The following is a 17,622-nucleotide window of genomic DNA, read 5'->3' on the forward strand; positions in this document are numbered from 1 at the left end:
GGCTACTGTTTTGATCCAATTATCCTGGTAATTTGTCTGAAGGTTTGTTTTGATGATTTCTAGGTCAAGGTCGAATATGGATCACCTGGGGTCAAAAACTAGGTCAGACTGCCCAAATATGGAAAAACCTTGTGAACACTCTAGTGGTCACATTTTTGCCTCAATCATAATCAAACTTTGTCAGAATGCTTGTCTAGGTAATTGCTTTGATGAGTTCGAACATTGGTCATCTCAGATGAAAAACTAGGTCACGGGAGCTAAAAAATAGAAAAATCTTGTTAACACTCTAGTAGCTACTGTTTTGATCCAAATATCCTGGAAATTGGTCTGAAAGTTTGGTTTGATGATTTTAAGATCAAATTCGAATATGTGTCCCCTGGGGTCATAAACTATGTCACACTGCTCAAATATGGAAACATCTTCTTTAAACTCTAGAGGTCACATTTTTACTCAATCGTCACCAAACTTTGTTAAGATGCTTGTCTAGGTAATTGCTCAGATGAGTTTGAACATGGGTCAGCTCGGATGAAAAACTAGGTCACAGGAGCTAAAAAAAGAAAAAAATCTTGTTCACACTCTAGTGGCTACTATCCGAATATCCTGGAAATTGGTCTGAAAGTTTGGTTTGATGATTTTAAGATCAAGTTCGAATATGGGTCACCTGGGGTCAAAAACTAGGTCACACTGCTAAAATATGGAAAAACCTTGTTAAAACTGTAGTGGTCACAATTTTGTCTCAACTGTCATGAAACTTGGTCAGGATGCTTGTCTAGGTAATTGCTCGGATGAGTTTGATGGTTCAGGTGAGCGATTTAGGGCCATCTTGTTTTCTTTACATTCACTCCCAGTGACCTAGTTTTAAAGACTGAATAGCCAATTTTGCTATTGTATTATATTCTATCTAAATAGCATATAGATTTCAATCAAATTTGACCAAATGAATCCATAACGTATTTTATGAAATTTTTCATGTAATGGCCACAATTTAAATGCATATCTTCTATTTCAAAACTTCTTTTAGAGGGATAATTTCCCTAAAAATAACAAATTTATTTGAAAAAGAAACAGTGTACACCAAAATAATCTTCAACTTATTGTCACTCTTACAAACAAAATGCTCATCTACTTGCCAGCTAGTCATCTTATGAAGAAGCAGGCTTTTAAAAATGTATTAGCAATTTTGCAGTGAGCAAATTTACTGTATTACATGAATTCATTCTCCTTACTTACTGTACTGATATTGCACTTCAAATCATTTTTACCTTCTTACAAAAAAGAAGTTTCTAATGTATGATTTTAAAGTCAATTTTGATGTCCATTGTGTGGTCAGCTATGGCCTGGAGTGTGTTTATGCTTAATATTAGGGTCTACTTTTATTTTCAATACAAACATGAAATTTCCATGCATCTTAAAAAATCCCATTTTTCTAAATAAGTTTACTGAATAAAACACAATATATTTGTAAAATCATATTTTTCTAAAATTATTTTACAAATTCAATTATACTTAACTTCTAAAAAGATCTCTAAGCAGGTTATAAAATTCTTTCATTATGTTCAGAGAACTCGTGGTTAAGGTGTCTGCCTATCAACACTTTGGTCCTCACATGACACCAGTACTGGTCATTTCAAGGAAGCAAGAATTTCCTTCAAATTTGATCCTGTGTTGTATGTAATTAATGTTGTTACCACACTCAAGTGAAATTTTATATGTGTATATAATTATGATTCTAAAACAATTTTCAAACATAGTAGAATATGTAAAAATATGTACTGCAAATATTTGTTCACATTATATGTAATCATTAAAATATATGCCTCCATTTCTTATTGAAAAATTTGACTTGGACTTAATAGAAAAAATAAATTTCTAATTACCTCCCTTTAACATGAAATGTAAATTCAGCAATATCTTTACCAATATGCTTTTTGGAACTTACAATATTGATAAATATTCATTTGAGCATTATATTCAGGATATAAAACCACAAACAAGAGCCTGGTTTGAGCTGGGTGATGCTCCCCGAATAGGTTTTGGACACAGGAAAGTACATCTCTTGTAGTTTCAGAGTTATGTCCCTGAAAAAAGTTCAAAGTGCAATAATTCCAAAATTAGGCAAGGCAGAGTTACTGTTCTTTGCACTGCACTTCTAATCAATGTGATCTATCAACCTACAAAGTTTCTTGATCATATCTCTTATGATTTCTGAGTTATGTCCTGGACAACTTCAAAAAGTAAAAATAAACAAAGGGCAATAACTCCAGAATTAGGCAAGGCAAAGTTATGGTTCTTGTGCACTGCACATCTACCCATTGAGATACATCTACCTACAAAGTTTCATGTTGATATCTCTTATAGTTTTACAGCTATGTCCTGGACAAGATTTTTCTAAAAGGGGAGATAATTCAAAAATGAGGCTTAACAGAGTTATGGTTCTTTTGCACTGCACCTCTACTCAATGAGATCTATCTACCTACAATGTTTCATCTTGATATCTCTTATAGTTTTAGAGTTATGTTCTGGACAAAGTTCAAAGTGTTAAAATTAACAAAGGGCAATAACTCCAAAATTAGGAAAAAAAAGAGTTATTGTTCTTATGCACTGCACATCTACCCATTGAGATCTATTCACCTACAAAGTTTCATGTTGATATCTCTTATAGTTTTAGAGTTATGCCCCAGACAAGATTTTTCTATAAGGGGAGATTATTCAAAAACGGGGCAAAATAGAGTTATGGTTCTTTGACACTGCACTACCCCTCAATGCCCTCTACCACTGTATGAAGTTTCAACAAATTATCTCCAAGGGTTTTCAAGTTACGCTCCGGACAAGACAACGGACGGACGGACAAGGCGACGACTATATGCTCCCCCGAAATTTTCCGGGGAGCATAAAAATTGAGTAACAGGATCTTTAAATATGTTTATACTACAACATGATTGTACTATGCAGCTTTGTAAATCATCCTTTAAATTTTCTCTTTATGTTATAAGATGATTTACATATTATATACACAATTCTTCCCTGTCCAGATGTCAGGATTTTACCTCTTAAAGTCATATAGAAACTAAAAACACAAATAATGTTAAGAATTTTATTTAAATACAAATCTTTGGCACATGGCAAATAGTCAGAACAATCCTCCAATAAAAATTAAATATATGATTTAAAAACTTTTCTTCAATGAGGGCAAAGAATAACTCCCATTGTAAAAATGTCTGGTGACTGAAACATCAATCCAGACTTGACTCCAATATCAGTATTACAAGAGGCACCATTTTCTGACGGCTGTGAAGTTTGGGGATTTGAAGGTTGTAGGGTACAATTTTGTGAACATGAGTCTATAGAAGCATTTTCAGTAATGCCACTCTTTTCTGAACACATGGAGTCTGACAAGTTCACATAAATATATTTGTTTTGAACAACAGTCAGTGATAATGGAATGTTAGTTATTGCTGAATCTTGGAAAACTGGCATCAAGTTGTTTGACACTGGACTGTTACATGTATGTTGCATAGAACTTTCTTCTTTCTCTTCGTTTTCATGAATAACTTTCTGAAAAGTGAGAAGAAAAAATCAGAAATTTAAGGAAGTTTAAAGAAATATTACAGACAAGTTATTTTTAAGACTTTAACATAGCATCATGATTATTACATTTCAAGTTGTTTCAGTTATAAAACAATATGTAATAAAAAGGCTTAACTAAATAGGAAATGTCATTGAAGTAGTATAGTTAAATTCAGATTAAGGAAAATGTTTTAATTTTGAACAGTTAAAAAAAAGGTTGTTTTTTCTGGGTTTCAGAATCAAAATGCAAATACATAAAGTATGAGTACTGATCTACATGCACAAATGTGCAGACTTGCCTCACTCAATACTGATATCCTAGGTATATTATTGTTGCCACAAGCCTTGCTTTATACAATTTGCATTAGTTTGTTATGACAGCAACAAATATTACTCTTTACCAATGGAATAAGTCTGTTATCACTGCCACAAGCCAAGCTATATAATGATGGCACAATTCCGGTAATATTCCAACCAGCCTTGTTGTATTAATTTTAATTGGTTTTCATTGCCACAAGCTTGGCGATATAATAGGCCTTACTGTAATAATTGCCCAAGTTTGGCTAATGTCTTTTAACACTGACACAAGCTAGGTTTTAAACAAACTAGAACTCCCCGAGTCGGATGTGTCGCCTTGTGAACAATATTGTTTAGGAGAAATGGCCAGGACAAAAAACGATATTTGAAAATCAACAAAGGGCAATAGCTCAAAAAACAAGAAATGCAGAGCAGCAGTTTCTGTGCATTGCAATTCTTATCAATAAGATCTATCATCCTACTAAGTTTCAAGTCTAAAGCTTTTATAATTTATGAGAAATGGCCTGGACAAAAATAAAGTTTGAAAATTAACAAGGGCAATAACTCAAAAAATAAGAAATGCAGAGTCCCAGTTCTTGGGCACTGCACTTCTTCTTAATGAGATCTATCATCCTACGAAGTTTCATGTCCATAGCTTTTATACTTAAGGAGAATGGCCTCGACAAAAATAAAGTATGAAAATAAACAAAGGGCAATAACTCAAAAAATAAGAAATGCAGAGTACTAGTTCTTGTGCACTGCACTTCTCCTTAATGAGATCTATCATCCTATGAAGTTTCAAGTCCATAGCTTTTATACTTTAGGAGAAATGGCCCGGACAAAAATAAAGTATGAAAATTAACAAAGGGCAATAACTCAACAAGAGGGCCATGATGGCCCTGAGGTCGCTCACCTGTATATAGGCCCCCCCCAACCTTGCAGGGCCAATTTAACCCAAGGGCTTTTATTTGCACAAACTTGGTAGACACCCATAAGAAGATGTTTCATGCTAAACATTTAAGCTCTAGCTCATTGGGCTTTTTAAAACAAGATTTTTTTAAAGTTTTTACTATACACATATAGTTAAAAACAATGACACCCCTGGGGCCGGGCCAGTTTTGACCCCAGGGCTTTTATTTGAACAAACTTTGTAGACACTTACTAGAAGATGTTTCATGCTTAATATCTAAACTCTAACTATTTAAGTTTTTTCAAAGAAGATTTAAAGTTTTTGCTAAACACATATAAAGAAAATCAATGACCCCCGGGGCGGGGCCAATTTTGACCCCTGGGCTTGTATTTGAACAAACTTGGTAGACACCTATTAGAACATGTTTGATGCTCAATATCTTAGCCCTAGCTCTTTGAGTTTTTTAAAAGAAGATTTTTAAGTTTTTACTATATGCATATAGGGAAAATCAATGACCCCCCGGGACGGGGCCAATTTTGACCCCAGGGCTTTTATTTGCACAAACTTGGTAGACACCCATTAGAACATGTTTCATGCTAAATATCTTAGCTCTAGCTCTTTGGGTCCTTTAAAAGAAGATTTTTTAAGTTTTTACTATATGCATATAGGGAAAATCAATGACCCCCCGGGGCTGGGCCAATTTTGACCCAAGGGCTTTTATTTGAACAAACTTGGTAGACACACACTAGAAGATGTTTCATGCCAAATATCTAAGTTCTAGCTCTTTGAGTTCTTTAAAAGAAGATTTTTAAGTTTTTACTATATGCATATAGGGAAAATCAATGACCCCCGGGCGGGGCCAATTTTGACCCCAGGGCTTTTATTTGAACAAACTTGGTAGACACCCATTAGAACATGTTTCATGCTAAATATCTTAGCTCTAGCTCTTTGGGTTCTTTAAAAGAAGATTTTTTAAGTTTTTACTATATGCATATAGGGAAAATCAATGACCCCCCGGGGCGGGGCCAATTTTGACCCCAGGGCTTTTATTTGAACAAACTTGGTAGACACTCACTAGAAGATGTTTCATGCCAAATATCTAAGCTCTAGCTCTTTGAGTTCTTTAAAAGAAGATTTTTTTAAGTTTTTACTATATGCATAAAGGGAAAATCAATGACCCCCGGGGCGGGGCCAATTTTGACCCCAGGGCTTTTATTTGAACAAACTTGGTAGACACCCATTAGAACATGTTTCATGCTAAATATCTTAGCTCTAGCTCTTTGGGTTCTTTAAAAGAAGATTTTTAAGTTTTTACTATATGCATATAGGGAAAATCAATGACCCCCCGGGGCGGGGCCAATTTTGACCCCAGGGCTTTTATTTGAACAAACTTGGTAGACACTCACTAGAAGATGTTTCATGCCAAATATCTAAGCTCTAGCTCTTATGGTTTTTTAAAAGAAGATATTTAAAGTTTTTTCTTTCGGTTGCCATGGCAACCAGAGTTCTGCATGGAATTAAATTCTTTGAACAATTTTTAAAGGTGACCACCAAAGGAACATTCCTGTGAAGTTTGGATGAAATTGGCTTAGTGGTTTATGAGGAGATGTCATTTAAAGTAAAAGTTTACGGACGGACGGACGGACGACGGACGGACGACGGACGGACGGACGACGGACGAAAAGCGATCACAAAAGCTCACCCTGTCACTTTGTGACAGGTGAGCTAAAAATAAGAAATGCAGAGTACCAGTTCTTGTGCACTGCACTTCTTCTTAATGAGATCTATCATCCTATGAAGTTTCAAGTCCATAGATTTGATACTATAGGAGAAATAGCCTGGACAAAAATAAAGTATGAAAATTAACAAAGGGCAATAACTCAAAAAATAAGAAGTGCAGAGTACCGATTCTTGTGCACTGCACTTCAGGTCATTGTAAGAAGCATGCATACCAAGTTTGAAGTCAATTCGACTTATAATGACTGAGTTATGCTCCGGACAAGCTTAAGGGGACGCCGACAATGACGACAAAAGTAACCCCTATATATTGCCTTTTTCAAGGCGACACAATAAAATATGCCTGTAGTCTGATTGTGTACGTCTGTTTTAATGCCATAAGCAATTAAAGTGTGTTATTAAGATGCAAAGTGAGATTTTGATTTTGCTTATATCACTGTTGCCATGATTTGGCATAAAAAGTCTGATTGACTATGACTTAATTTTTTCACACACAACAAATAATACAAGGTACTGAAAGTATGTAGAACAATACCTTGTCTTTCATATAACAAAGATAGTTCATCCAGATGAAAGAAGCTGTTGGCATATAAAGGCAAGTTTTATATTTCATTGGAATTAAAGCAAAATTCACAGTCTGTACAAAAGGCCAGTAGCAAAGTCCAGTCTGAAAATTAAAAGGTGGTAAATTCTTTACACAACTCAGATAGAAAAATTGAAAAGATGATTTCACTGTGTGTGAGTGAATCTTACAGCTTGGGGAATTGATTGTAATGATTATTTTTACCTTATAAGCCTAAGAAAGTAATATAATTGCTGTGATTGAAAGACTATATAAGTATATTACACTTAATTATGAAATTAGTCATTCTTAGCCATGAAATACATGTATTTATTTGCATACGTCAGATGAATAATATGTTAAACATGATTTATCCCCCTTTATAGCTCTTTATGAAGAAATTTTCTGTTTTAAATATTTTTGCATTCTAACAACAGTTTCGTTTGTTTTTAATGTAATTCCTTGAAGTTTTGAAAGGCATGTCCTCAGTGAATTGTTATTTAAAAAAAAATTTACTTACTGTCCAAGTTGGATAAAATTTCTGTTTCCATTCTTCTGTAAGATCTTTTTTGCCTTCCAATATATTTGTTGCTGAAAAGAAGGAAAAAATCATAATAATCTATATATTATCATTAACATAAAAATCTATGATGCTTAAATCATAATCAGTTACATCAAACTATTCAATATTTCTAAACATTTACTGGTACTTGACAGAGAATAAAACAAGAGCTGTCCGTAAGACAGCGCGCTCGACTTTTTTATTGCTTGCCAATAAAAAAAGTTTTTGCAGTAAAAGGCAATACAAGAATCTCTGTATTTTTAAAGTGAACAATGGCCATAATTCAAATAAAATCTTTGACAGAATTACCTTCTCCTGGACATGTTTGGGAATCATGATTGTAAACAAGTATTCCAACTTTCAAATTAATATCTCAAACAGTTCAGTCAAAAAGTGGACTGGTACTAAAAACTTAACCAAGATTCTAAGTCGATAAAAGGCCTTAATTTTTAAAACAAATCCTTGACAGAGTTACCTTCTCTTGCGTACAGATGGGGGTAATGATGTGAAATAGCATTAAAAAGTTTCAAAGCAATATCTCAAAGGGTTAAGGCAATAAGTGGATTTTACCCATATTCAATGTATTTTCTAAGTCAAAAAGGGGCATAATTCTGTCAAAAACCTTGACAGAGTTATGTCCTCTTGTCTGTTGATGAAGGTCGTGATGGTAAACCAAGTATGGTCAGTTTCAAAGCAATACCTCCAATGGTTTTGAAATAAAGTGAGGTGGTACAAAAAACTTAACCAAGCTCAATACACTTTCTAAGTCAAAAAAGGGCCATAATTCTGTCAAAAACCTTGACAGAGTTATGTACTCTTGTCTGTAGATGGAGGTTATGATGGTGAACAAGTATGGTAAGTTTCAAAGCCATACTTGTAATACTTCTGAAATAAAGTGGGGTGGTACGAAAAACTTAACCAAGGTGTGACGCCGACGCCGACGCCGGGGCGAGTAGGATAGCTCCCCTTTTCATAGAAAAGTCGAGCTAAAAATCACAAATTCATATAAAATTTAAGCTTTTCTCAGCATCAAAAGTTATAATTCATATTTAAAGGAACACAAATGACGGTTATGTGGCTTTTTAAAATATTTGATGTAGGTCTTAATGAAAAAATTTCTTATCATTCACTCACACAGTTTTTCAAAAATCATTTTCATTGTGCAATTATGACAATACAGTCTAAGCTATACTGAGGTTATGACCAAAAAAATCTAAAATGTTTATACATGTATATAGCTAGTGAAAAACATTAAATGGAAAAATTTGCAATTAATTACAAAGAAATGTACTAAGAATTAACTTGAAAATCGATATTTGATGCAATTCTTAGTATGATTTCAGTGCAAAGCATTGTAGTGCTTTTATTTTTGGATCATTATGTGCAAGTTAAATTTATCATTCTGAGAAAAAGATGTAAGTCAGAGTGAATGATCTGACAATGTGCACACAAGTTATCAATTCAGACCGGTACATCAAATAATGGTATACAAATCTTGGAAAAAAATTCAGTCCACCTCAGTGAAGTTCCTGTAAATGAAAAGAGTTTTGACTAAATGTAAATTTCTTAAAACTGTTACCAAGGATGCAAACACAATTTTTTTTTATACCTAAGACAATTCTTAACATTAACACTGCAGGAACCACACAAAATCCAGAGTGATTACTATTTAAGGTATTAGCACCCTAATACATTACCTCCGCTTTGAAGAGTATTCAAATAGGCTAGAACTACTGTTAACTACATTGAAAATGAGGGCCATGGGTTCAATCCCCAGAAGGGTCAACTTTTTTTTTTCTTTCTTTTTTTCTTTTAACATTATTTATGTATCTCTCATGTCCCATTTGGAAAGAAAAAAGTGTTTAATTTTGATTTTTTAATTTACATAGGTATTTATTGGCTAAATTATGCTAAATCTAGTAATAAATAGGGTACCTGATATTTTCAAAGTGTAATATAATCAAAACTAGACGGTAAAATTTTAGTATTTCATAATTTACAAGATCAACCAATATACTTTTTTAAAAATTTAGGGAAACTTTGAAAACAGGCACTCATTTGGGTAAATTTTAAGAATTTTTTAAATTAGGCTCCCTAAGTAGAGAAATGGTCAGACACGTGGTAAAAATGGGTGGGGTAGGGTAACATTTTTATACAGATTTCATAAATTTTAAGTAGAAACCATAATTTTGCTTATTTGGATTGTTAGCTGAATAGTACTATTTGTTTCTTACCAAGAATTAATGGGAAAACATTTTTCATTAGAATGCTATTGCAGAGTATTTAAAGGTGCCTACTTTCTAAAAAAGGGCCCTCATAACATCCTAGCTTGAGTTCAGAAAAGTGGCCATAACTTGATTTCCGTACGGTAAACTCTGTTTAAATTTTGCATACAGGTGTACTTTAAGGTATACATCTGACTTATGATGTCAATTTTTTAGTTCCTGATAGTGCCCATTAGGGTCCTAATACCTTAAGGTGATTAGCCCTTATATTATTACAGACAAAATAATCAACACAATGAAAGTTTCACTTACTGATATAAAATGTAGAGATGATACAAGGTGCGAAAAAACAAGCATCAGAGAGCACTTTTTTCATGACAGATAACAAAGCTTTGCCTGGTATAGCCCTGGAAAATAGTTTAATTTATACAATGTATATGAGAAACAGTGCCATGCCAAACATCTCTTATACTAAAATTTATACCACTTGTTTGAACAGGAATTGAAATATATTTTTCTTCAAAATGAAAACTCAGAACTTAACTTTGATTGTTATAATAGTAAATACTGATTTAAATTGAAAGATCTTGAAAGATGATAAAAATCCAAAACTAAAACTTACTTATCTATAAATCGGATCCAAACAAACATTATGGGTGAAGTGACGAAGGTGCAAGTGGCGGCAATTCTTGCAGTTTTACCACGGTCATATGTTTCTCTTGTGCGCCCTTTAAATAACACCTGTTCATTGAAGTCTGCAGCCACGTTGATACAAAAATATGCACTCATAGTTTTGATCACAGGGTATTTGGCAATGAGTTTTGAAATCATATTTCTACAATAGAAATAAAATTGAATATTACAATGTATACATGGTATAACACAATTACTTCTCTTTCTTTCTTTTCTTTTTTTTGTTTTTTGGTTTTAGTCACGTTGACAATTGTAAAGGTAGTATGGCCACTTTTCAGTTTCAGTGGTGGAGGAACCTTGGTGCATTATTTTAGGCATGATTGCACAGGCACCAGAGTAGAACAACAAATGTTCCGAATACTAGCTGGATAGTTTCTTATATGAAAGAATCCAGACTCATGAAGGGATTCAAACGGTGAAACCCCCAGAAGTGAGCAGCAAGTGATGTCCTGCACATAAAAATATCACACTTCAGATCATATAGATGGACACTACCAATCTATTCTGTTTCATCCCAATCAAGGCACCGATTCAGCGTCTCAGACAAGTCACCTGGCCACAGAGACTTCATTTCTTATAGGCCAGTTGGACTTTTTTAATTAAATAAACTTAATATAATTCAAATCTGATAAATTCAGACCCCCATTATATGATTATAGCTTTAAACAAATTGCCAAACATTCTAGAGTGAAATATGAAAATTATAAAGGTCAAATGATCTTGTGAATTCTAAGCTTTCCTGAGAGTAGCAAAGAACACCTGGCAAGGACTTAGACATGCCTGCAGGTCAAAAATAATATGGGTCAACGAAGCCCTAAAACAATCTCCTTTAAAAGTCAATGAACTAAACAATCTATATCTGAATAGGTTTTTATTATATGGTCAAGTTGACCTGTTCCAAGTTAGTACAGGACCGAGCTGACCCTTTTAATTTTTCCATCAAAAAATGATTGTGAGAGGAAATAAATTCCTTAATTTCATTATAATGAATGCAGATCACTTACAGTCATTGAATTTAGCACTTGCCCGGTGGCCCATGGCTAGTGAAAAATGGTTCGGATCAGTGAAAATTTTAAGAAAATTACTTAAATATATGTAGAATAAATTCAAAACTGGAATTCGGGCTAGTAAATTCAAAATCTTAAATTCATTGACTGCACTTATAATATAATGACATAATAATTATGAGTACCAAGCGCTTATAATATAATGACATCTAGCATTCTAAATCATGGGAGATAATTTTAGTTTTTCCACAATAAAATGACATCTAGCAAATCATGGAGAAAATTTGTAATTTTTAGTTTTCCTACAGTTAAACATGAAAATCACAAAATTTATCAACCCTTCAAGACATGTCGGTCTGATGATTGCATCTATATTGTCTTAATATCATACAGTATTTTTCATGTTGTTTAAAGAAACAATAAAATGCACCAAGAGTAATAAATGATCACATGTGTCTCCTCATGATTGCCAATTGAATGTTGCAGCTATACTGTGTAGCAGGAGACACAACTAGAAATGTGTCCATAGGACACGGATGCCCCCACACGCCACTGTTCTGTCAATCTTATGACTCTAGGTCAAATATTTTTTGGACTACATGTGCCACAAGTTGAAAACTAAAAATCAACAAAGGGCCATAATTCTGTTAAATTTGGTCGCAGCAAAAATTCCTTCCTTTACTACCATCTACACATTAAGGTTGTTAATCCCTGGAAGTTTAAGCAAAATCTGCCATCCGGTTTAAGAGGAGTTGCATTCACAAAATTTAAACATAGTATATAATGAAACAATCAAAAAAGGGCCATAATTCTGTTAAATTTGGTTGCAGCAAAAATTCCTTTCTTTATTACCATCTACACATTAAGGTTGTTTAGTCCTGGAAGTTTAAGCAAAATCTGCTATCCGTTTTAAGAGGAGTTGCATTCACAAAATTTCTACATAGTATATAGTGAAAAAATCAACAAAGGGCCATAAATCTGTAAAATTTGGTCGCAGCGAAAATTCCTTCCTTTACTACCATCTACACCTGAAGGTTGTTCATCCCTGTAAGTTTAAGCAAAATCTGCCATCCGGTTTAAGAGGAGTTGCGTTCACAAAATTTCTACATAGTATATAGTGAAAAAATCAACAAAGGGCCATAATTCTGTTAAATTTGGTCGCAGCAAAAAATCCTTCCTTTACTACCATCTACACATAAAGGTTGTTCATCCCTGTAAGTTTAAGCAAATTCTGCCATCCAGTTTAAGAGGAGTTGCATTCACAAAATTTCTACATAGTATCTAGTGAAAAAATGGACAAAGGGCCATAATTCTGTTAAATTTGGTCGCAGCAAAAATTCCTTCCTTTACTACCATCTACACATTAAGGTTGTTCATCCCTGTAAGTTTAAGCAAAATCTGCCATCCGGTTTAAGAGGAGTTGCGTTCACAAAATTTCTACATAGTATATAGTGAAAAAATCAACAAAGGGCCATAATTCTGTTAAATTTGGTCGCAGCAAAAAATCCTTCCTTTACTACCATCTACACATAAAGGTTGTTCATCCCTGTAAGTTTAAGCAAATTCTGCCATCCAGTTTAAGAGGAGTTGCGTTCACAAAATTTCTACATAGTATCTAGTGAAAAAATGAACAAAGGGCCATAATTCTGTTAAATTTGGTCGCAGCAAAAATTCCTTCCTTTACTACCATCTACACATTAAGGTTGTTCATCCCTGTAAGTTTAAGCAAAATCTGCCATCCGGTTTAAGAGGAGTTGCGTTCACAAGATTTCGGGACGGACGGACTGACGGACGGACGGACTGACGTATTGACGGACGGACGGAGAAGTGCAACGCTATATGCTCCCACATTGTGGGGGCATAAAAATCATTAACATGGCAAAACAATGATCAATGCTGAAGAGTTTCATTGAAATTACTTTAGACATAAATAAGAGGAGTATCCCAGATAAAAATTAAAAATTCAAAAACATTAATGAGCCATAACTCTAACAAAATTCATTGAACCAGAAAATGCAGAAATGATGCAGTAGTTTTTGAGGAGTAGATCCTATTTGTTACCAGTACACTGTTGAAGCGACTCAAAAAAAAGATGTGCAATAAATTCCTTGATTACATTATGAGTACAGAGTAGTTAATTTATGACAACTAGCATTATAACAATAATTTAAAATAAATAAGGGGAGATAATTTGTAGCTACCTCTATTTTCTACATGAAAATCTCAAAACTTATCAACCATTCATAACAATCATGTTTTTATTTGATGGTTGCTTTAATTTACATCATTTTAATATCACTCTTGCAGTAATTTTAATGCTGTTAATGTTTATAGTCGTGTTTAAATAAACAAAATCTCACCTAATTTTGAGCCGTTTGATTCGTTTGAAAGAATATTTTTCACAAGGGTCTCCCCGTGATTCTTCCAGAATCGAATTAAATAGCTGCAGACATTTTCCTCTGAAAATAGTAGGCAAAAGCTTTAGATGATGCTCACATTCAATTTCCACTCGTATTTTGCACAAGCATTGAAAATATTTTACGTAATTTTGATGCACATGGAGGCCGCCATTACTGTTTATGTTTCGTAACTGAAATGACTACATGCAATCCCACGTGTCCAAAACGCAATACACCGAATAGTCGGCAATCCAGAAATATAGGGGAAATAGATCCATGTAAATGCGTGAATATATATACGCAAATAAAACTTAAAAAATTTACTAACTTTCAATACTAATGCAATGTATCATTAAAATACCATTTAAAGACAGATTGCGTATTGCAGAGAGAAATATACAAGTTTACTGTGCGGCACATCACGTTTACTTACCTGTGGATTTTTGCGTTATGATCTACAATCTACCTTTGGCAACCAAACAAGAATTATAGAAAGTTACATAAGTTTGTCTGTATAACTGGTTACATCCAGTTTTGTCAGGTTATAATAAATGAAGAAAAATACACCAGTTGGTGGATAAATTTGCAGGCCTTTAGTTTTTGTCAATTAATTATTGTGATTTTAAAGATGATTATGAAATAATTACACTTTTTTATTATATATTAATATCAAAGACAATGTGTCATCCTACATAGTAAACAGCTTATCCAGTAGCCTTTAAATTACTGATATATTCATTATCTGTACATACTGTAATATTAGAGCCTCGGGCTCATAGACATTTTTTTTTTCAAATTATCAACTGGTTACATAATCATGTTACTTATCAAAAAGTAAATTGAGTCGTCATTTAACAACAAAATGACAGGTTGAAAAAGTTATATTGTGCTTTTGTATATGAGTTTATCACAAGTAGGCAATGTAGAACTCTAATGAGAAATAAGAGACACAAGTGTGTTCTACGACTACAAGTTTAATACTGAAAATAAACTGAAGAACTGTTGTACTATTTTCTAAGGATGCACATGTATACATTTATATAATCAGTCTCATATTACAGACTAAGCATCCATTTATCATATTTACCCTTTATAAGATATTCTGATATTGCAAACTACTATAGCTCTATTCCTCAGTTATAGTTGTATTTGGCGCAAGTAACAGTGAATGAAATTCGATTAACACACTGCATTTTATTTGTCATATTCTAATTCAGGTAGAAATTTTTATGTTTGTCCTCATAAGCCCCTTTATTTGACTTACTTATTTTAAACTGGTATTCAATCCTCTTATATTACAAACACTGACAATTTCATTGTTTAATGATTTTTTCATTACTTGGATATACAAAACCTTTGAACATCGAAGTATAAATTAAGGAACCACTTAAGATTTTGCTATCTGAACTTAGCATATCATTTATTTGATAACTTTTTCTGATTATTGAAGACAAATGTATTAAGACTTGATTTCTCAAAACCAACAATAGCTTCCTTTTTGATTAATCAATTTCTTTTTCTTTGAAATGATCATTATCATATTACCTTTTACGTTCACATAGCATACATATACAAGATTAACTATTTAAAAGATTAACAACAACCATTTTTAATTCTTTTCATTTTTTATTTGTTGCTATTAAAATCCATAGTAACAAAATCATATTTAATCCATATGAAAAATATGTTAATGCTTTTTAACAGTTTGTTTTCATTCTTTCAAAACCATTCTTGTACAATAAACAACTGATTTTTTTTTGTGCACTGATGAATTGTACTGCTGTCCTTTGCATACATTATAAGTTCTACATTTATTTTTTCTGCCCGTAAAAAACCAAAGCTGTAAGCACATGCATGAAATTTAGAATATGAAAATGCCTATCTAACCAGCAGTAGATCTAACCAGCAGTAGAGTTTTGTTAGTTTGTCTGGTTTTTTATTTAGGAGTGAGGAATTTTACATCGCTTTAAACAAAAATTTGATCATATCTCTGCCATAAGTCAAACTAATCAGCTTTCTTAGATAATTAACCAGTAAGAACCTGTTTTAGGCAAGTGACCGACTACTAATGATAATTCCACATGACTGAGGAGCAAACAAGTAACCCCTGGATCTTAAATCCAATGCTCTCCCTTATGAGCTAAGCCAGCAGACTAGCAGTATAGAGTATTGTCAGACTTGCAGATTTGCCAAACTCAAAACTTGCAGCAAAAGCTTTTTTATTACCACAAACAATTAGAGTTAATGCTATTAACATCTATTTATATACAATGTATTTTACTAAGCATACAACATGAAAGTATCAGCACTTCTTTTTTGAAATCCATCCATTTCTTGAATGATAAATGCACCAAAGTTTCATAACACTAGTTTGCAGAGTATATTCAATTTTTTGTATCTATCAAATGTAATGCAGGCCTTTGACAAATAGTAGGGCATTCATTATAACAACAATTTTTTTCTAATAACAGTACATGTGTGTATATATCTAACATGATAAAAACCATAAACATATTTTCCTACTTTATCATAAGTTTGCAAACATTGTCATAATTTACATCATTAACAAAAATAAATAACAATAAAATTACAAGAATCAACTAATATTAAATTTCAATAATAAAATACACAAAACACGTTTCTTTGCCCTGTTAGAGAATTTCTAACATAACAATACCATGGAATAAATGAGTTTTCAATTATTCGCTTTCAAAAAAAAGAGAAAATAATTTATACAAAGAATAATAAATAAATGAATGTAAAGCTCAAACTGGTGAAATTTACAATATAAATGTCAAAAAATCAATCTCATTAAAATCAGATCATCGTTTTCACTCTGTTACTCTTCACTATGAAGGGTAGTGGAGCGACAGTGAGAATATGATTTTAATGAGATTGGTAAAAAACTGTACTTGTAACTTTCTTTTCGTATTTATTTTGTTTGGTTCCAAGTCACGTGTAAATTTTATTAAAGCTCTAGAAAGTTTTGATATGGTGGAAGTGCCTCCCAGTGCCCATTCATGCAATATATCAGGCACAAGCAGGCAAGCCTTTATTATAACTTCAGTTTTGTGTTTAATTTATCAAACTGATCAAGATATTTTCAAATGTGTAATGTGGTTTTAGCCACTTTTGACTACCATTAACACTACAATGTATCATAAATAATGAATTCAATGAAGATCATACATTAAATATATAATGAATTGCTTAAAATACATGCAGCTTGCCCATCTGAATACAGATGGCACAGGAAAGTTAATATCATACAGTTAATAAAAGCACCATTCTGATTGGCTGATTAACACTGATGTCACATGACCACCAAATAAGATGTGTCACAATGTGCTTTTCTTTCTAAAGGTAAACATATACCACGTTATACATGTAGCTATACCATATGTTGATTGTAAACTTATGTTTCAGTCAATATATGATTTTTAAGACCTGATAAAAGTTATATCTACTGAGGAAAATACTTTCCTCAGGTCCAAAAAATTATAAATAGGGCATTTTAGACATACATGTAAACACAAATGTTAATGTACATTAAGGCTGCATGCTTTCAAAAGGTCAATACTTTGAATAAGGCTAGACCCATTAGATTACTTCAATAATTTGATAATAAAATATACAAATGGTTGCTTAAACAATTGTTCTGAT

The 17,622-nt window shown here is 32.9% G+C and overlaps 1 protein-coding gene across 2 annotated transcripts; it reads right to left on the reverse strand.

Moving 5' to 3' along the window:
- Positions 1-3,080: 3,080 nt before the first annotated feature.
- LOC132751278 (mpv17-like protein) lies at positions 3,081-14,188 on the reverse strand. 2 transcript variants are annotated; one of them, XM_060741447.1, is made up of 6 exons: positions 14,057-14,188; positions 10,483-10,695; positions 10,173-10,267; positions 7,594-7,664; positions 7,047-7,178; positions 3,081-3,555 (listed from the first exon to the last, which is right to left on the reverse strand). In XM_060741447.1, exons 2-6 carry the CDS (start codon positions 10,689-10,691, stop codon positions 3,181-3,183), a joined length of 882 nt encoding a protein of 293 aa, XP_060597430.1. In that variant the 5' UTR covers positions 10,692-10,695; positions 14,057-14,188; the 3' UTR covers positions 3,081-3,180. The 2 variants fall into 2 exon arrangements, with proteins under 2 accessions (XP_060597430.1, XP_060597422.1); XM_060741439.1 differs by having other exon boundaries at positions 13,921-14,183.
- Between the last annotated feature and the right edge of the window lie 3,434 nt (positions 14,189-17,622).

The sequence above is a fragment of the Ruditapes philippinarum genome, unplaced genomic scaffold (genome assembly GCF_026571515.1).
Source record: "Ruditapes philippinarum isolate M1 unplaced genomic scaffold, ASM2657151v2 ctg247_1_1_1_1, whole genome shotgun sequence".
NCBI classification, from domain to species: domain Eukaryota; kingdom Metazoa; phylum Mollusca; class Bivalvia; order Venerida; family Veneridae; genus Ruditapes; species Ruditapes philippinarum.